At 40.3% G+C, this 21,724-nt stretch overlaps 1 protein-coding gene across 5 annotated transcripts; it reads left to right on the top strand.

The window, feature by feature from the left end:
- Positions 1–1,909: 1,909 nt before the first annotated feature.
- Positions 1,910–21,452, top strand: fli1rs (Fli-1 proto-oncogene, ETS transcription factor-related sequence). Of its 5 annotated transcripts, none has more exons than XM_061049999.1 (10): positions 1,910–2,070; positions 9,585–9,790; positions 10,705–10,874; positions 13,450–13,653; positions 14,995–15,084; positions 16,665–16,733; positions 17,402–17,464; positions 19,533–19,580; positions 19,827–19,913; positions 20,382–21,452. In XM_061049999.1, exons 1-10 carry the CDS (start codon positions 2,053–2,055, stop codon positions 20,903–20,905), a joined length of 1,479 nt encoding a protein of 492 aa, XP_060905982.1. In that variant the 5' UTR covers positions 1,910–2,052; the 3' UTR covers positions 20,906–21,452. The 5 variants fall into 5 exon arrangements, with proteins under 5 accessions (XP_060905982.1, XP_060905986.1, XP_060905984.1 ...); XM_061050001.1 differs by lacking the exon at positions 1,910–2,070 and adding an exon at positions 2,226–2,647; XM_061050000.1 differs by lacking the exon at positions 1,910–2,070 and adding an exon at positions 2,226–2,768.
- The last annotated feature ends 272 nt before the right edge of the window (positions 21,453–21,724 follow it).

Genomic DNA, 21,724 nt, shown 5'->3' with positions numbered 1-21,724 from the left:
ATGTTACAAAAAGCAGGTAAAAGACCTTACTTATTGTTATGTTACAAAGAGCAGGTAAAAGACCTTACTTATTGCTATATTACAAAGATCCGGCCTATCCATCAGTCAATACAACATCTTGCATAGCTGCATTTATGGCCTTGCTGCTGGCTAGACAGTACGTCGGCCTTTATACACAAGAACCATCTGTCGTATCTCAATCTTTGGCGTCCTGGACAGAACCGCAAAAACCTGTATGCTTCATGAGATTTTATCATGGATGCTGGGTTTCTCCACGAGGTATACAAAGATGTCCAGTCACTGTAACTTTGGCCTTTTCAGTACGATTGTTGACCCAATGACCAGACAGTAAGTGTAAGGGTTGGCTTCTCACTGTGAGGCATGTCGTCTTCCGCAGCCAAACAATTAAAGTAATTGTAGAAGGCATCCAGATAGTCCATAACTTTCTGATGTGAACTGACAGCGAGATACTGCTAGCTAACTTTCTGCCAACACTTGGGCTCTGTCCACAGAAACATGTGGGGCGGCTGCGGCTTAGTTGGTAAAGTCAGTCGTCTCTCAAGCAGAATCAGACCAAAAATGGTCTATTAATGGAGCAATTTAGAAGGAGACAGGTCCAGATAAAACAGCATATTTTACAACTTATAATTAGCTAACAAGAGACAGAAGCTAACGTTAGCATTAAACTACTTACTAGCTCACGTTAACATTTGATGATTTCACGTTACAAGGAGGAAGGCTTAAATAACTTACTTTAAGCAATGTTAGCTAGGAATGTATGCCTATCCGATTATGGCCTCCTAACCATAGACTGTAAATAATAATGGACGAAGCCTGAGTGACGTCACCCGTCTGTTCCTGCAGGGGGCTTTTGGAGTCCAATCCATGGGGGCCGCCATGCTGGAAATGCTGTCTCAACCCGACTTTCAGTCAACCTAACGACAGGCTGAAACTGAATAGTTTTAAGCCTCATGACAGACTGTTAAATTACATCCACCTGTCAGCTAAACTCCTTAAAGTGAATAATGCTTATCAAAGACCCCCCCCACCTCACCCCCTGTACAGTGTGTGCCAATCGACAAAGCTAATCAGACCACAATCAGTGATGGATTGTGGTACATAATGATTACATATAAAAGCAAATGACATTGCTTTTATAATTTAAGGCTAATTACAACATATTGTTCTATGTGATGTACTTATGTGGATACTGGCTCTTTTTCAGTATCAAAGGTATTTGACTTCAAATTGACTTGAAGATTGAAGCTTTTTGTTCTGGTTTTTATTATTCTTCCTTTCTATATTTTGAAATTATAGGTTTTTAAATGTTCGTCATAATAATATGACTTAACATAACTTAATAGGACATTTTGGAAATACATTTTTTATTTTTTTTTGGTTGTTGTTGGTGTCATAACATGTCAATGTTGGGCACCAACAGACTTTGACAATCGCCCCACTCTACTCAAAAAGCCTGACATTAAAATAGTGTAAAGTCTACAAAAAGACACATTCTAAAAAATACATTTCCGTTTATAAACCACAAAAGCTATTTTTGGTCAGTCCCTTTAGGAACATTTGGTAACAAGTTGCCTCTTTCTTTTTAATGCTGGAGATTTGGTGTGAATGAATAACATGGGAGTTTAGATGCACCTGCTCCCCATGTTATGTCTTCCAATATTCTAATAAGGGTTTAGACATAAAGCTCATACACATAAATAAGAGCCTAAGAGCTCTTTTTGTTTTTTTTTTCTTCTTAAGGCAGAAAGTGTCGGTTTCATGAGAAGCAGTTTCAGTGCTTTCAGTGTGACTTCACTTCCCAATTTAGAGTGAGAGAGTGAGAGAGAGAGAGAGAGAGAGAGAGAGAGAGAGCGAGAGAGAGAGAGACTTGCCATCCGGTTATGGTCTGTGAGCAAAAAAAAATTGTAACTGCAATGGTTTGCGCCATAGAGCCGATGCACCCCTGTATGCATTGAAGTGAGGTTTTACGGCTCAATTATCTGAAAGATTTACCCAAAACGACTCAATGACAAAGAGCGCGAGGCTGCTGCAATGGACTGTACGATAAAGGTACGTGTTTGAACCGTTTTAAAGGTGCTACTGGAGGGGAAAATGAAAGGACAAGGCAGCCACCCACACCAACAACACAAACTGCTGCTGAGTGAGAGAGGCGAGGCGGTGATGCGAGCTCCCCACTCTTTCCTTCTTGTACAAAATTTCCTCTTCCTTCCCGTTCGTGGTTGTATGTCGGCTCTATAATAACACAACTAACCGCTACATCTTTACACTCAGATAAAAAAACACTAATTGGTGGCCACTTGCACGCGCCAAAGAGGATTTCCACACGCTCGCGGTTCGTTTTCTTTTTTTTAAACAAAATCGCTGCTTTTATTCGAGTTCGTCCTTCTGAATAAACAGAACCGAAAACAACAACAAAAATAACGCACGAAGAGATTATCTACCCAACATTACCGAACGGCTTTCGGATTTCTTCTTCTTCTTGTTTTTGACGGAGAGCAGCTTAAGTTAATGAAGGGATTTAATTGGTGCGTACGCGGCAGGTGTCCCTGAAGGCGCCATGGACCCACTTGGACACAGTTTGAACCTTTTTTTTAAACAGCAAGAGGAATCATTTCCATCATAACTGGTATTTCAAATTGCATATTTTTGCATCTTCACCTGCTTTTCTTCGTCTGACGGCAATTTGTGAAATTATCTTCCGTCTAAAACACTCAGAATAAAAAAGGCCTTCATGCCAGGAATTTACGGTAAGAGTACGTTTTTCACTAAATCAATCCTAAACAAGTATCAAAGCCTCAACAATAGAAAATCAACGCGTTTTATCTGATGCATTGGAGCCATAAATGACCAGTAGGCCTACAAATTATTTTTTTATAAAACGAATGTGCGTCTGCAATGCAACATTGGCCTGTAAGCTTTTATTGTCAATGCTGCAATTTTAAACATCGCAGCCTTCTGAAGAAACTAATGTCACGCTACATGCGAACAGATTTGAGTAAAAAGAAAATAACAAATTCAACGCCTTATTCAGCCATGAAAAATAAAGAAAAAAAGGGAGGTTAGTCGGTTAAAAACAACAAATAGGCCTTTTTTCTGTCGTTCCTCTTTTGATTCGTTTCTAAGAAACCAAATGTAGACCTATACGAGGATGCATTTTGGATGTTTAACCCATTTGATTAACTTTTATTTTCGTTCGGACATAAAATGAGAGTAATTAAAGGGCCAGCGCAGGATATGGAGGATATCCTGCAACTTGATTAATCAAATATGCCAGTTAAAAAGTGCATTCATATTTTATATTCTTGTCTTTTGTTGTTTACTGATAACGAATCGTAAATAACGTGATTATTATTATTTTAATTATTGTGCAGATATGTTCCTTGTGATTCTCTTATAGTGTGTGGCAGCAGATTGTGTGTTTGAGGTTATTTTAAGTCTAATTTATTGCTGCAAACGGGAGCAGCACTTGTCAGGTGTCGTTATCTGAACTCTGCAGGCTTCCTGTCTCAGACCTCAGACTTTCCGCACACATTTCCGCTCCCCAACTCGAAAAAAAAAAGAAAAAAAAAAAGTAGAAAACGCAACAAAGCCCCTGCAGAAAAAAAATACAGAGTGGACAAAGTGAGCCTTTGCATTGTTTTAACCCTTCAAGTGTCCGCTCACACAGGCAGGGAGGTGCAGGAGACCCGGGTCCTGTGTTTGCGGCCTGCAGCAGAGGCCCGGGTGCTGTGAAAACCGCAATCGATGTTTGTGTAGCAGAAAGTGCAGCTGCTCAGGCCTTTGCAAAATCAGCTTAACTCTTACTTCTGCTTTCTGCCACTTGCCTCAGACATGCAGGGCGAGAGTACAGAGTCTTTGCACAACTTGATCTGTGGCCTGATACTGTGGACTAGTGTTATTAGAGCACATCAATGTCCAACCTATAACATGGTCAGAAGGCAACATTGATATATGATCCAAGTATGTTTAAGTTGTTGGGTTATAGCCATATACGGGTCTCAGAAATAGCTTTTATATTTTTAATTTCAAGAAACACACACTGGAGAACGACACAAATCACTAAGTTTCTTCTCAAACAAAGCATTATCGTAAAGAAATCACATGTGACTGCTGCTGCTTTTAAAGTCAGATATCAGTCATTAAAAGTATTTCTCCATCCGCTCAGAAGTCAGAATGAAATTATTTCTTACTGTGGATTATGTCACCACCATGCAGCTTCTTAAAAGTGAACAAATTAATTACTGAAGTGTCTAAAAATGTCGTAAAAGGCCTTCGAATTAAAGACTTAAGTCAAAATAACTGCTGCAGGATAGAAAGTTTGAGTTTACCACATCCTTGGTTTTTGATTTTTGCAGTGGTTCCAAATCTGTTTGGCTTGTGACCCCTTTAAACGAAGCAGAAAACCAAAATGCTGCAACACCATATAGTTTTCCCCCTCCCTCTTCGTTAATACAAACCATTTTTACAGGACAAAAAAAATCGAAATACTTATTAATTCAAAAGAAATTCAAAGCAAAGATAAGACGAAAACAAAGAAAATGTTTTGTGGATGCTTTCTGTGACCATGTGAGGAGCCACTGGTTTAGTGTTACCCTCAGAGCTGACGGGTTAATACGATAATGACACATTGAGTCATTTTAGATACTTTTTTTCCAAGATAAAAAAAAAAAACCTGCTACAGGTTCTTAAACAAAATAAATGGCTGTTTAGTTTGATTTATACCAGAGTTGACTATTTTTCATATGGTCTTATTTAGTAAAAAAATAACATGCAAGGACATACATCAATTTAATCTATGGATGTTTGTTCACTGCAACTGTTATACTTTGTTTTCTGATGTTTAACAGACCAGACAATAAAGCAATAATTAGATCCAAAGGAAAGTGGACTTGGTTAAAGATCTTTAAGACACCTTTCCCATCTCCTCTGAAAAGCTTCTACAGTTCTAAACCATCTGGTGGACGGAGCTAAAGGAGAGCAGAGGCTCACAGTTCTAGCTCCATCCACCAGATAGTTCAGAAGTCTTTCGGAGGAGATGTGAAACGTCTTCAAGATCTTCAACCAGTCCAGGTGCCTTTGGGTCAAGCTTCTTATTTACCATGACCTTGATGACTGAGAAGCTACACAGACAATAAAGCAAGAAAACCACAGACAGGTAAACCGTCATTAAAATAATCCCTTAAAACAGTCCTTGCTCACACTGATTGATACCAAAATGGTTTCAAGGAAGTCAACTAAAGCTGGATCAATTTATCAATTAATCTATATTACTCAATCGTAAGGAATGACTCACCAACACTTCTGATCATTTATTCATTTGTTGCCGAACTGTCCAACATCTGCTCGTTTCTTGTCCTTACTCACAGTAAACAAAGAGTGTTTGGGATTTTAATCCTTTGGTTGGAGGAAAGAAACGGTTTGAAGACGTTATTTTGGGCATTATTTTGATGACACTTTTTTTTTTTTAGTTTAAAGATGAATCGATTGAATATAAAAAATTATCTCAGTCAACGATGAGAAGCAATAGTAATAGCAATATCCCTACAGACAACAACTTAAAATAAATGTTTTAATGATTAATTGATTTAAAATTAGTAAAAATCTATGAGACTGCACCGCCCAGTAAGTATAAAAACAGATGTTACAGCAGAAGACAAGATGTTTCTGGTGTCTCTGAAATAAAAAGAACGAGAGCCCTGAGTCTTTAAAAAAGTACCAACACCCTGCAGGTTTGATTCATAACAAGATTACCACATAACACTTCAGGCAGGATAAAAATAATACTTGGATTGGAGCTGCTTTCAAACTGCAGAGTAGATTAGGGAATAACTATCAAACACAATGCTTTTGAATATTTATTCAGCATGTAACTGTTCATGTAAAAAGTGTGCATGCTGTAAACACTCTGATCATACTACAAGTTCTTGGTTTTGGGCAAGGCTGCATGATGCAACCTGTAAAGCTGCTGACATGAAGCCAAGAAAAAAAAAAAAAAAAAGTTTCCGTTCAGGACTTCATGTTTGTGCTCTCGCAGAAAGAAAAAGAAAATGTTTACTGTCGAATCAAACACAACCCGTGTAAATTTTAGGACATCGACGCACAAGGTAAACTCAGCCTGAAGAAGGTCATGTTTTTGTTTTTTTTAAAAGTTGTTTTGTGTTACTGAGCAACAGAACAGGAAGTCAGTTGTGGCATTAGCGGTCAGGCCACATTTAAGTATATTTGTATCAGTGTGCAGAGAGAGAGAAGGAGAGAGAGGGAGAGAGAGAGAGAGAGAGAGAGAGAGAGAGAGGAAGGTTAAGAAAGAGCGGGAGTGTGTGTGTTTGTGGTTGTGAAAGCATGTGTCTGTCACAAAATGTTCTCTGTACAAAACTGAGTGTGATGTGTGGCCGCTGGTCACAACAGCATTATCAGTTTGATTGTTCAACAGCTAAAAAAACCAAAATCAACTTTAACCATTTAGCAAAAATATTGACTACTATTTGCTCTCCTGAGAATTTGCTTTCTGCAGCTGTTTTATTCTCCTCTCGGCCTCTGGCACCTTGTTTCACTTCTGCACAGAGAAGAAGGCCTCTGAAGGTGCCGCGAGTGTGTGAGAGGAAGACTGGGGGAAAGAGGACAAACCAACACAAGTGACAAAAAAACAAATTAGCTGAAGGAAGAAAAAAAACAAGGACTAGTGTCAAAAAAGGAAGCAGAGTAAAACTATTTAAAGGCTTGCAAGACACTTCAGTCAAATGCCAAAACTGCTGGCATTTTTACCGGTCGCAGTGAGGCCTCATTTAAGAATTGGCTGGCATTTGACTAAAGGTTAGGATTTTTCTCTTTGAAGTTAGCATGAAGAATTTTTTCAACAAGGCTGTAAACTTGTTTATTTCTGCTGTAAAAATGGGACCGAACGGGGATTTACTCACTTTTGCAGCCAGCCTCTAGTGAACACTTGAGGAACTGCGCCTGTGGCACTTCCACATTGTCTCATTGTCATAAAATGGGGAAAAATTGTCGCTCAGAGATATTCAGTAAAAGGAATCAAGTAAAAAAAAATAAAATCATGCGAATCGTAGAACTTTTACCGTTTTATCTGAGAGATGACTAATGTGAAAAACATAATAATTGTTAGCAATGAAGTAAATGGCTCACAACGAGGTAATTCATTGATTAATCATTACAGCTAAAACATAATTGTTTTTCTTGTGGTCTGTTCCAAAAGTCAGAACTGACGTGGGGAAAAAGGCGTTTCAGGTTGCTGCTCCCTGTAACGAATTACACAAAGAACTGAAACTTAACGAGCCGCTCTCATTGGATGATTCTGAGAGGATGTTAAATGACTTAGAGCATGACACATCTGTTTTGCTGTTTAGTTTTTAGACTTTGTTGTATTTGTATGTTTGGCTGCTCGTTGTTTGTCACACACTCTGTCGGTTGTGTTGCTGCCCGTCTTGGCCAGAACACACTCTTTAATTTCAAAAAGTTTTTCCTGGTTAAATGAATAAATGAAAATAAAAGTGGTTAAAAAAAGAGGGAATCTATCTGGTACACTATAACATCCTTTAAAGCAAAGGTGTTAGGCTGCTGAAATCAAGCCCACTCCTTCTGACTTCTGTCCGAGTTTGTCTGCAGCCGGCAGGAAATGCCAAACTGTGTGGCATGCATTAAGATGTGGTTTACAATGCTCGGACAACAATTGAGAGGAAAAACACAATGCGAAGGCGGCACTTCAATCAAGGCTGCACTCTTCTGGTTGTCCAGTCAACCTGACCCCCCCCCCTCCTCCTCCTCCTCCTCTGACCACAGGCTTGTTTTCCAGCTTTAAAATGACCCATATTTTTACACTGCGCCCCCTCCTCCACCGTTTCCTCTCCTTTGGCCTGTGCCAAAAGGTTCCTCTGCACATGGCGGCCAGGTTTCCTGTAGGCCACTGAAAAAGCACGCCAGTGACGTGCGAGGCCCAAAGACAATGCTCAACTCCTCTAAACAAACACGCACTCGGACTGCTGCGACCGCACACGCACACACTTAATTTGAGCAGCAGACAGGACAACAGGCCCGCTGCTTTTTCAACTCCTAAGTGTGCGGGATAAGGAGGCCATCTCAGGCTGGTTTTGAGGCATCGCTGTAGGTGCTGAACACAGGAAGACAGACCTACATCTTGATTAGACTACACCTTGAGCTACCCCCCCCCCTCTGCAACCCCAGTTCTAACGACAAAATAGACGTGTGGTTGAGGTGACTGATGCTCTTCAAGATTGCACAGCCTCTTGAAGGTATTCACACTATTTGTGAAAAGTTAACTTGTAACTTCACTATTAAGTATTTCTCTAAGTGGTTTGATAAACTTTTTTTTTATCTCCTTTTGATTTAACGGACAAAAAAACTGTAATCAATATAAATGGACTTTAAAGCTCCTCAGAGGAGTTTTTAACTGGTTATTAAACAGACAGATTAATACTGAAGCCTCCATATGTGACCTTCAAATGAAGACTAGATCATCACAAAGGAGCTTTTTACCATTTAACTATCATACAGTATAAACCTCTCACCACTGCTGCAGAGATGGCCTTCTTTAGATTTTCTATACTAATAATGATTCATTGTAATTTTCATATTAGATATTTTAAATGAAGGATACGATCAGAACACACGACTCACACATGAACAGCAAACAGATGACTTATCCCGCCGTGTCAGCAGGGGTCGCCAGAAATCGACACAACCAGAAAGTTTCTGCTTTAAAAAAAAACATACTTTGCATTTGATTCTGAGAAATAAATAACAAAACTATTCATTTTTGAGAGGGTTACAATCCCCACATTCTGCAGTAAAGCGGCCTCTGAGTAAATGCTAGTTTGAAGACTTGACTGTAGACGGGGTAAAAAACAAGCTAGGGCATCCAATAAGACCTGAAATAAAGAGTATGAAAATGAACAAAAATGTTTTTCTTGTGGCCTATCACAGACATCTCTCTGTAGCTGCACTTATTTATGTCACTGACGGCAAAGCATGCATCAGAAGAAGAAAGAAACGCGTGGTGGAGTTAACATAAAATGATATCTGAATATTCTGCACACAATATCAGTTTCACAGAAATCCTCCTCCTCAACTCAGAAGTTTCTGATGATCTTTAAACACGATAAGTAAAAAAATATGGCTTGATATTAATGTTTTTTTTTATGTTGTGGATATTTTAAGCAGTTTTGATAAGCGAGACATGGTTTTCTCCTTTTTTAGGAAATCCTGTGGAACATGATTTTTTTTTAAATTCACAACCGAGATCAATAAAAAAATATATTTTCCATTTCTTTTGTAAGTAAAGTTGAGATCTTGTTTCATCTGTTGTTCCACTTCATCAAATTTAAAGGTTTTCATTCATCACTCTGAAGAAAGCTTCACTCTTTATGTTTATTGTGTTGTTGAATTAAGTCCTACAGCTAATAAAGTCTGACTTTTGTTTTTGTTCACTGAAGCATCTTTAGTCTCGGTGCAGAAATAAAAAAAACAGTTTCCACAGGTAGTGACCCGGTACGTTAATGGCCGACACTGACCGCTGTGACTCTGTTTAATAGGAAGCGCTTGCAGTGGTGAGTGAGGATCAGCCTATATTCGAGCCTGCATACACCACAGCCCCCGCCATGCACATGAAAACGGAGATGACGTCGCCAGGGGGCTTCAGCCAGACGTCCAAGCATAGTCCCGAGCCCGCCGAGCCGGAGTGGGTGGGGTCAGCGACGCAAAACTCTGGGAAAAGAGGCGAACACGTCAATGGAACCAGGTGAGTCAGGAACGGGGCCACAGGGGAGCGCAGGTTCCCGGATTATCTGACTGTAAAATTCTCACAATCCAGGGCAGCAGTTGGGGATTTTCCAGATCCTAAATATGTTTGTTTACCGACCTACTACTAGACACAAGCCTTTGTCCTTTGTTGTTTCAACACTTGGAAGTGTCAAGGTTTCAATTCTGGAAACAAGGAATCACATAGTCATTGTTGGCAAAGAAAAAAAACATACTTTCTAAACTTTGTTGGAAAAAATCTCAAGTAAAACTCGCATTTTTACAATTATCCCGCATCCTCATACTTGCACTATGTACCAGCCAATCTCAGTTGTATGTTTTAATAGTTTGACTTCACATTGAAGAAGCGTGACAACATTTAAATCAATTGTTAAAGTTAAAAAGTGGTATGTTGTCAATTTGAGTTTTAGTCTTGTGTCCATAAATGTATTTTATGGGCTTGTTAAAGTTTCACATTGGAAAAGGTATCGGAAACATTTGATCAAGCTCCTTTAATAGCTCAGGAAAAGTTTCTACGCTTGCCCCCCGGTGGTAGCTATTTAACTTTGTCTACAGCCGAACAGTGAGGACAGTAGATTTCCCTTTTTTTTGTTTCTCAGAGGAAAATCACTGACAGACAACTTGGAGAAGCAACAGTGATGTGTCATTACTATGAGAGTGGTCACAGTTAAGATTCGGAAAAACTGACTGATATTAGCAAACTCTGCAACAAGTAACATCAGCATCTCTAGTTCAAACTGTGAAATCGATGATATAATGGCAGAGCCTAGAATTCACATATAGATACAACAAGCTAGATTAAGAAAGCTGTACTGATAGTGAATGACATTTCTAAGCTTTGAGATGTTGACTCCCGTCTGGCCTCGACTTAAAGCTCTTTCCTCTCTGTTCAAGCCGTGCCTCCCCTGTGGACTGCAGCGTCACCAAACGCTCCCGACACATGAGCAACGACGCAGCTCCCATGTCCTACCAGGCAACGTACCCGGAGCCCCGAGTCAGCCCCCAGACCACCACCCCACCCAGCAGCACCACCACAGAGGAGAAGAGGGTCATCGTGCCTGCAGGTGAGCTAAAAACAAAACAAAAAATCTCACCCTGAAAACACCTTCTATTGCTGCAGCAACTTCACAGAACAAATACGTTGAGAAATAAAAGTCTGACGAGCTTAAAAATCACATTTACACATTTATTAACAAAAAAGATGATCAACCCTTGAGAACGTACACAAACTACTCATCAAAAATAATCTCAGTGATCAATAGTGCCTCACACAATCCTACATTTTTGGGGTGAGCTGCATGTGTGAACAGACCCACTTTTTTTTTTGAAGATTTATTTCTGGGCTTTTCGTGCCTTTATGGTAGAGATAGGACAGTGGATAGGGTCAGAAATCAGGGGAATGACATGCGGGAAAGGAGCCACAGGCCGGATACGAACCTGGGCCGCTCGCCTGGAGGACCACAGCCTTTCCCTGCCACCCTCCTAGTAAAATGACCGTGTGAAGTCAGGGCATCCCTCGCGTGAACACCCAAGTCAGAAGATTGGAGGGGTCGCCTGCCTCACATATTCTGGTGTATTTGTGTGAAAAAGGCTAAAGGAGCACGAGCTGTCAATAAAACAAATGAACCAGAAATTTGGTGACCCAGCTCACCTACCTTCTTACCTACTCACTATGACCACACACTATATCATACACAAAAACCAACACCCACGAAAATATAAACTATCAAACATCTTAACATTAAAATAATAAAAATATACGAGTTACTCACAGCACCTTAACACGCTACAAAAGACAGCCATCTGGGCTGGTTGCACACAGGCCTTGTGCAATATCATGAACTGAGTCAGACGAAGCTCATGTCAGATCTAACTGCTCTTCTCTAAAGTACTGACTCTGCAAAACAACTGTTAAACAGCAGCAGGGTTCTGGTTGTCTGGAGAGGAATAAGATCAGGGTTTAAAAGAAGAGCGGTTTGTGTGAACTATAAATGGTTACTTCAAACACTTCAAGCCCGTTAAAAGCTAGAGATGTGTGGAAAGTGGCTGTCAACATTTTCATTTTTAGTCATCCTACTTCCTGTGTCTACAAATGAAACCACTTTATTTGACAGAGATGATTTCAGTGGCTGAAACAGTGAGGTTACTTATTTGAATAAACGGACAATCCTCCAGATTCTCTGAAATAATGATCCAACAAATAATGATCTTCAACAGAGCCTGATAATCAGTGGCTCTTTCCTCCAGTGGTTTACAAAACTATTTACACCCAATCAATGAGCCGTGCTATTTTAGCAGGCGGCATTCTCCTTCATTTGAATTAATACCGGCCCTCTCAATCCCTCATACACTCATTTAATGGGGACTATTTGTTAGCTGTGCATTGATACACATTTGTGAGTATTTCAAGCAGACCTCCTTTTTCATGATCATCCTGAAAGACTCAGAGCAATTTCACTTTTTCTACAGCCGAGCAGTTAGGACAGTAGTTTTCCCTTTTTTGATTTTAGAGGAAAATCACTGACAGACAACTTTGAGAAGCAACAGCGATGTGTCATTACTTTGAGAGTGGTCACGGTTTAGCGTCAGATAACTGACTGGACTGATCATCACTCTAAAACCAGCCGTGTTACAAATTCAGTGTTCTCCGTCTTGCACATTTCGTACCCTGTTGCTGTGCATGTTTCAGTGAGTCAGTCGGTGGAGGGCTCCCTTCTCACACATTACTTCAGACAGATGCGGAGGAATCTGAGGAATCTGACAAGAGTCACCGGCTCAATAATACCTGGATGTTACATCACTGTTTCATGTGTAAACCAAGGACAATCGGGAGCTGAGGGTGCGGACGCTCGAGCTAACAGACTAATATTACTGGCAGCTCAAAGCTTCAGGAAAAGTTCCCAGTGATGTCAGTTTACAAAACTGGAAAGGAGTTTACCTTTCTGAAAAATACTGGAGGTATAGTTTAGTACTATTTGAAGCTAGATCCAAAAGGCAACTGGACTTGGTTAAAGATCCTGAAGACGTTTCAACTCTTCTGCAGTTCTGCAAAAGCCCCTCCCCCCGAAGAAGATCAAGCTGTTTTCGTGGCTATATGCTAAGAAAACAAAAGGTGTTATTACAAAAATGCTTACGGATAACAAACGGCCGCCGATCCTCTGCTCCAGCTGGTTCATACAAACGCAATAAGAAGGCCAATGTCCAGTCATGAATCGCTCTTTTAATTTAATTCAGATCAAGCAAACGAACAAACATTTCATGCTGCATCTCATTGGATCTGGTAAGAGAAAAAACGGTTTCCCTTCCCTGGTGCATCACCGCGCAGTGACACACCTGCAACCTTTAAATGGTTACCATCAGCCTTAGTGATCGGTAAGGTGCTCACTGCCCCCTGGTGTTTACAAAAAGACAATCAAATCTAAAATAACAAATAACAATAGAGGAAAAAGCTCCTACAATGATACATTTTGAACTTCTACGGCTTCCTGTTTGTGACTCTTTTTAAATCAGACTGCACCTTGAGTAAATTAAACGTCTAGTTTTTGTGTAAAAAACTAACATGGATTAAAAAAAGAAAGGAATATGTGTGTTGTTTCATAGTGTAACTGGCTTTTAACATTTTCATGCTTGTAATGTCAGACCCTGAGGTGTGGACACAGGACCACGTGCGGCAGTGGTTGGACTGGGCCATCAAGGAGTACGTTCTGGAGGAGGTGGACGTCATGCTCTTCCACACGCTGGACGGCAAGGCGCTGTGCAAGATGACCAAGGACGACATGATGCGTCTCACGTCGGCATACAATGCAGACATCCTGCTCTCACACCTCGGTTACCTCCGGCAGAGTAAGGCTCGCCTCACGTCTGACATCTCTCTCTCCCTCTCTCCGGATGAGAACAGTGTTTGGTTCTGACAATGTGAAAGCTTGTTGTTGTTCTTTGAACAGCAAGCATGTGTTCACCTGTATGCAAGACCGGATCAGAGATGGAATCAGACGGCTGTTCCTGATATGAAATGGGTATCACCAAAAGGACCGGACACACATATGACATTAAAAATGAAAACCCTTTAAGAAACAGGAAGTAACCTGAGCAAAAAGGGGGAAAATATTGTTCTGGGCTTTTTAAAAAGTGAGATTTTATTTGAGGAAACGATTGGACAAGCCAACTTGTACATTAATGATGATCATTCACAAATACTGTGAGTTAATCCAGGAAAATGTCAAACCATTGGTGATTTGAGAGAAAGAAATATGATGGTCATTTAGTCTATCTTCTATACATTAGAATAGATGGTCAATCTATTTTGCTAACAAATAATTGATTGTTGGAAAAAAAAAAAACAGAGTGCATCCCCCAAAACATATTTAACCTTGAATTTTGTAACTCAAGGACAAAATAATAGCCACACCGCAATCGATCTCAGGCACTCATTAAAACTATTTAAGCTTGGCATGTTGTTAGCTGACAACACTTCCTGAAGAGAGCTAATTATGCTATGTGGCTCACACAGGTTTACAGTATTTCAGTAATGGTATCGTTTGCTACATTACATCATTTTGTGACTGATCAATCATTTACTTTAAATGCATTGAAAGAAGACAGTCATCAGGTTCAAAGTCTAAAACAAAAGTCCCCCAACCAATAAAACCAAATATATCAATTGTTTCTACTATCATATATGACGGCAGGCGACAGGTCCTCATTTAAAAAATAAAATCCATACCATAAAGTTTAAAAAAAGATTATAATTGGGTTTAAATAATTAACGTCATCATTTTTGATATGTGAAGTATGTAATGTGGATGTAGTGCTAAGTATAATGTCACTTATAAGTCAATATTTTACTTTTACAGAGTCATTAATTTGCCTTCGCTCCACTCATAATTACTGAAGACACTACTAGAGGGTGTAAAATTATAAACATAAACATAGGCCGTACTGTTTGCACGATGATCTGGTAGCTGTATTTTTTAATTAGCTCAATCTCACATTATGACAACAACTTCCTGAATATGTGATCTGGCGCTGCAGCATCATCACAAGCTGCCTCCTTCTCTTCTTTTTGGATATCTTTGATGTCTTTCTAGAATTAGAAAACAACTCGAATTCTACGCTGTATGACGTACTTCTGTTGTAACCATCTTAAGAGAATGTAATATTGTTGTTTATTTGTCTTTGCTTCAGGTAGCCCAACATTTTCATATCCAACAACTCCCACTAACAACACACCGCCACCGCCACCCCCACCTCAGCCCAGACTACAGGTGAAAGCAGGTGAGATCATCCACTCCTTTCAATAAAAGGCCAAGAAACTCATTTTATTAATCTGCTTATTCTTATCAAGATATAACAAATTATTAAAAATCTAAAATCCGAACCATTTTAATTCATTTTGAAAGAAATCGTGTATTGTTTTGTATTTTATTATTGTCCTTACTTTGTCTCACAGGTTTCAAGTTGGTGTGCATCAGTTATGCATCAGCATGTGAAGTTACAAAATTCTGTTCACTAATCAGGATTTAAGCTAATTATTAATATGATTATATAATCTATGGATGCTGGTCAAATGTTATGCTCAAACTGCCACACAGCCATTTGCCACTAGCCAGGGCTGTAGCCATAGCATGGTTGTAGCTCCGGATAATGGGCCTGCTCTCCTCGCTCTACAACCCAGATGTAAACGAGCGCAGTGAACCGATAGCATCTTGTTAGCACACCGACCTGAGTAAACTGAAACCACATTTAGCATAGCCTTATTAATGCAAATAAGCACAGTGAACCGATAGCATCTTGTTAGCACACCGACCTGAGTAAACTGAAACCACATTTAGCATAGCCTTATTAATGCAAATAAGCACAGTGAACCGATAGCATCTTGGTGAGCAGCTCAGTTTGGCAGTATTCTGAGCTAGAAATTTGAGATAAAAATGTATGTATGCCCTGTTAGATTAATCTAGCACACCGACCTGAGCAACTGAAACCACATTTAGGTGAGGCATGTGGATGTAAACCTGCAGGGAGGATCAAAGGCTGTTATTCTGCTAGCTCTGCTAACACGACCCACTCTCAGCAAAATAAATGAATTGTTGACCTACAGACCATTTTAAATCTTACCTTTAGACTGGTCCTTCAGCAGAATTACATTTCCTTTAAACCTACTTGTAAATTATTTGCCTCCAAACATCTCTAGATTAAAGTACTTAACTTTATAAAAATATAGTTACAACTACTTCAACAACCAGCTACAAAAACGTTTTCCCTCAGTTTGGCCTAAATACAAGATATAAAAATCATTTTGACAGTTACTTTTCTTCACTTTTTGTTTAGTCCCTTTAGTCATATTGTTCAGATGTGTCTGAATGTTAATGGGTGTGAATAAAAGCTCAGGGTCATGATCTTAAAACCATCAGATAACAGAAAACAACTTGAATGATTTAAGTATTTAAGAAAATGGAGTCGAGAGATTTTCAGAAACTGTGTAACATACTTTCAAGAGTCTAAAAAGGTTCCTTGGCACAAAACAGACCTCAGTTGACTAAACGTTGACGAGTCCAAAACTCAACAGCCAGTTTCAGACAGGAAACAGCTGCACCAGCACAGGAAATGGAGGGGTACGGGTCCCGCTCCTGGGACACAATTCACAATCTTATGGCGACAGGGGTGGCCTGAACAAAAGACCGCTCGCAACAAAAAAAACTGTGGGTCATCTTCAGACCTCCAAACTCTTATTGTCTTGGTCACCATTTGCAGACTTCCTTTCCGTTGTGTCTGAACTGTCCACTTCAAAGACTTTCGGTGCAATGTGCCCGTCAATGTCGCGTCTCATCCTAGTTTCTTTATCTGTGTGTCTGCAGAGAGCAATTTCGATGAGATCAGCCGCAGGAACAGCTGGCCAGCAACAACCATGACCGCAGTGCCAAAAGGTACGACAACAAAAACTAAAATAAACCAGCTACTATCATGAATTTTGCATGCATGAATTACTGCTGGAATGGCATAGAAATTTAATATTTGTGGATAAGGACACAGCTGAAGATCTATGGAAGCGTATTATTACATTCACATGGGAAAATAAAAAGTCTGATTTCTATTTTCTGAACTAACCAGATATTTATCTCAGAATTACGAGTTATTAGGTTCTTATGTTTCTCGATAAGTTGCCTTATTGTCTTTTTGGTCATCCTGTAGCCGGCCTGAATGCATTTCAGATGCATCACATTATATCAGTGAAGCTTCCCCTATCGGCACAGATGATCCTGACAGATCAGAGAGGGGTTTGCGTCTGAAGTGCAAAGATCCAAATTGCCTGCACAAAGTCGAGAAACTAAACAAGACCATCCGAGTTCTAAAGACTCGAAAATCTCCCCATATTTCAAGCACAAACCAAAATAAAAGTGGGTTAAACTAAACAGTCTGGGAATATTTGCTACTTTGAGTGGTCTAAAGGAGAGATTCTGTTGGGATTTTAAGGTACCAGTATCTCGCTAATTAAGAAAAAACGGGGACGATTTTTATTTTCTCATGATAATGCCACACCCTTCCTTAAAAACCACACCAATTTCAGACAAGTGTTTTCTTCTTTTAACCGAAGGCCCCTCCATGGAGCACCAACACAGCACCAGAGTTACAGAGCCTGCTCCAAGAATTATGCAAGGTAGGAAGACCACAAATGCCAAACACTTTTCTATCCACCACATCTTGTAGACCTTGAAGCAGGTCATTCAAACTCACATCAAAGTGGAAAAAAATATTCAAGCTCTGCAGTTTATTTGAAATTTCAGGTGAGATCGTAATGTTTTCTTCTCTTTTGTTTAAGAGTCACTGTAACAAAATATTGATAAACCTGAGTGTGGTTATAGTTCTGTGATACTGTATGTAGTCCAGAAACAACATAACTAGTTTACATGCAAAGATGTTTATTATTTATTTACCAATAGAGGCATGTGTTGTAATCTTTGCCCAGACTAGAATAAAGGAGTGCTACTATGCTAAATGCTAAGACTGTAATAATACAAAGATGCCACTGTTCAGCCTGCATTAGAAACTTAAACTTTCAATTACTTAAGTTTTATATTTTATGCTAATGATAGTGTTGTAGTCAAGACCAAGATATACCCAAGACCAAGACTTATAGGTATCAGACCAAGTCAAAGCCATGACCAAGACCATAAATATAACTGACAATTAATCATCTTGTGTGCAGGGGACATATCACTTAATTAAATATCAAACTACAAATGAATTGAAGTTACTTGTTCTTTTAGAAGGGGGCGTTTTCCTTCTTATCACAGGAATAACATGAGAAAGAAGCCTATCAGTGGTGGTCTTGACCACACTGATTTAAAATCTGGAGTCCACCCAGACGGAGACAAGGCCGAGTCAAAATGCTTACGATTACATGACGAGACCTTTGTGTTCTTGAGACCATGACCGATCTCGAGTACTACAACACTAGCTGATGACGGTGTATTTCATACTATAACAGAGCTCCTTAAAGTCATATTTCTTTCACATTGTTGACACATCATATCACCACAACACAGCTTTTAGACTAGGAGAAACATAAAGAAACTAAGAGTTTACAGCCATGCAACTGGAAGTCTTTTTCAAGCTGCATTTTATGGAGACTTGGATCTCCTAACTGGGAATGACGTAACACCAGAGTTAACCGCGTTACAGTTGTGAGTTGGTAACAAGTCAGACAAGCTACATGGACGCCTACAGGAGTACCTTTGTTTTGTTGGCTAATACAAAGAGATAACAACACATTACGTTACAGTTTGAACGTGAAAATGACATGACAACATGTCCACAGAAAGAACTCTCATGATGCTTTCGGTGTGATTGATTTTATTACACAAAAACAAGACTAACTTATCAATAAACGCAGAGTCTGAAGGTCCTCAGAGTTTCCAAATGTTGATGCCGTATCAGACGGGCAACTTGAATTCTCCATTTTCCGAGATCAAGTGGAAAGCACCATTTTTACTTACTGATGTAATGCAGGATTAATGTTTTGAATGTTATTTGATGTAGATAAGCTCTACGGATGAGGAGGATGATTTGGGGCTACTCAGACATTTATTGACAAGGTGAAACTTTGATGGACTCTTAAGGAAAAGCATTTGATCACCAAAGAGTTTTACAATCCTTCCTGAAAGAAACAAGAATGTCTGAAGCACATTGCATGAAAAGCCATGTCCAAACATTGTTGCAATACTTCACACTGCTCTACAATTCACTTAGCGACGTACAGCGTACATCACTGGACCACAAATGTCAACCTGACAGTGGTGCCATAGGAAAGGTCAGGGGTTCTTGGGTAATTGAGTCCTTTTCAGGGTGACTTCAATCTAATAGATCTCACATTAATCTCATCTTTATGCTTTCTACAAAGCTCTGTCTGGTCAAACAAGCACTTGAACAGGAGACATATACTTATCATTTAAATTCTTTTTAATTTCCAAAGACTGTCAGCTGAAATGCAGGTGAAATTTGCAAACGATTTCTCAAAAGACAGATAAAGTGGGCCGTTGTTGGTCTAGCGGTTAGTTTGCGAGCTCCATGACCAGAAGCAGTTGTCCTAAAAGCGGGCAGCCCAGGTTTGAATCCCACCTGTGGCTCCTTTCCCACACGTCATTGACTGCTCGCTCTCCATAAAAGATATATAGCTAGATCCTTTTAGACAGATGTGAAAATAACGTTTTTGTTCTCCCCTACAGATCCGTACCATACATTAGGGTCCATTAGCAGTCGACTAGCCAACCCAGGTAAGAATCTAAACAACCGTCAGATAAACCAATAAGGATGATACAAATGAGGCCTTTACACTGTCTGCTTTGGCAACATGAGAGAAAAGCAAGCAAGGGCTGGCACTCACGCACTTACTTTCCAAAATGATGTCAACATCAAGCGACACCTGTTGCGTCAGCAGAATTGCATCACGCTTACACTGCGACAAAAATTTGGCTTCCCTATCACCAAAAATGACTGTTTGCCCTGCTGTTTCCTCACAGAAGGCCAAGCCCTCAGCTCATCCAAGAACCGAACAAGCAAACAAAGTCCATACAAGCTGCCTGACCCCAGCGCTCACAGGCCTGTGGGTAGGTTTGTGCCCTGATGTCTGTCGCTTCGTCCAAGCCATACAGTGAAAAGGTCACATTTGGTGGAAAATAATTCGCTGAATGAGATGTTAGATATGTGTTACAAAAACATCAGGAAACAAGTCATTCATTATGAAACAGAGGAGCTGTCCAGGGTCCTGGAATCAATTGAAAAGCTTTCTTTGGAATGAAACCCTGGATCTCATGGCTTCATATTGACATACAGATGATTACATGTCCCAAACCGTGGGGGTATGATTTCAGAGCAGAGCGGAGCATCCAATAGCATCCCAGAGCTGCTGTTGGATCTCACAAAGACGCAGGACAATTTTAAACAATTGAGTTTTTTTTAACCATAGTAGTTAAGGTGGCGGGCACATGTTATTTAATTTACAAAACACTGAAGACTTCCTCAAGATTAATTAACTCTCCCTCCTCATTCCCCCCCCCCCCCCCCCCTCCCAACAGGTTCCGGGCAGATCCAGCTGTGGCAGTTTCTGCTGGAGCTCCTGTCAGACAACAACAACTCCAGCATCATCACCTGGGAGGGCAACAATGGCGAGTTCAAGATGACCGACCCGGACGAGGTGGCCAAGCGCTGGGGAGAGCGCAAGAGCAAGCCCAACATGAACTACGACAAGCTGAGCCGAGCTCTGCGCTACTACTACGACAAAAACATCATGACTAAGGTGCACGGCAAGCGCTACGCCTACAAATTTGACTTCCATGGCATCTCGCAGACACACCAGAATCACGGAGCAGAGGGGGGGATTGTTAAGTATCAGACTGAGATGTCGTACGTCCAGCCTTACCACAGCCACCAGCCCAAAATGAACTTCATGGGCGGTCATCCTGCACCTATGCCCGTCTCCCCTGGAAACTTTTTCAGCCCTCCGTCGACTTACTGGAACTCACCTAGCAGCCCCATTTATCCCGGGTCAGCCATGACCAGACACCCGGCCTCTCACTCCCACCTGAGCACATACTACTGAGGACCACACATTTCACACAGGAACCACACAAAAGGAGAGAAACTCAAATGTGGCAGAAAAGCAGAGCACACTTCATCCAGGACGCACCTGAGCTGAACCCAGCTGAACCCTGTCTGAACTGAAGGTGATATGACGCTATGGTCTGTTTTCAGAAGACATTATGATGTTTTTTTTTTCTTCCACATTCTTCATTAAGAACGAAAAAAAATGTGATGAAAATGTTCGCCATTATACACATCCCACGATGGTCTCGAATATACTCGTGACACACTGTATTAACAACTATTCAAATGTTATGAAACCAAGTGATTTTTTTCCTTGTAAGTATCTTGTTTAATAGAACCTGTAAAGTCCAAAGTCATAACCTTTAGTGTATAAGTAGCATAACGGTTTTGTAACTATTCTTTTCACTTTAAGGGTCAAAACTTTAGTTACCACATTAATGACCTGACATTTGTAAAGGAGAAATTGTACAGAATGACTGTCGTATAGCAATATTACAGTTACTCATGATGTAAATCTAATAAATGATTCTTGTATCTGAAAATGGACTCCTGTGACCTTCATCATTCACACATTCTGAAGAAAAACTTGGCTCGTAAAGGGTTTACATGCTTGCATTTTCTAAGAGATATAATTCAGTATTTAAGAGTTTCAGGTTTCTGTGTCTGTAGCTTTAAATGCAAATGAGCTGTGTCTGACCTCGCCCGCTCTCTGGAAGGGGATTGCAAGGCAGACTCAGAGGGCAGAACAAACACCTAGCTGTGGGAGTGTCACCCACCTGGGGGAGGGGTTACTGCCCTTTGTGATGTCATGAAG

This window comes from Labrus mixtus, chromosome 11, assembly GCF_963584025.1.
Source record: "Labrus mixtus chromosome 11, fLabMix1.1, whole genome shotgun sequence".
Taxonomy (NCBI): domain Eukaryota; kingdom Metazoa; phylum Chordata; class Actinopteri; order Labriformes; family Labridae; genus Labrus; species Labrus mixtus.
Note: the sequence above shows the minus strand (reverse complement) of the source record. Positions and strands in the feature narration are given on the sequence as shown.

Bases quoted from the DNA above. Each gene is read 5' to 3' on its own strand.
- fli1rs (XM_061049999.1), top strand. The intron at 19,581-19,826 runs GTAAGAATCTAA...GTTTCCTCACAG, and splicing joins CAGTCGACTAGCCAACCCAG to AAGGCCAAGCCCTCAGCTCA. The intron at 19,914-20,381 runs GTAGGTTTGTGC...CCCTCCCAACAG, and splicing joins CAGCGCTCACAGGCCTGTGG to GTTCCGGGCAGATCCAGCTG.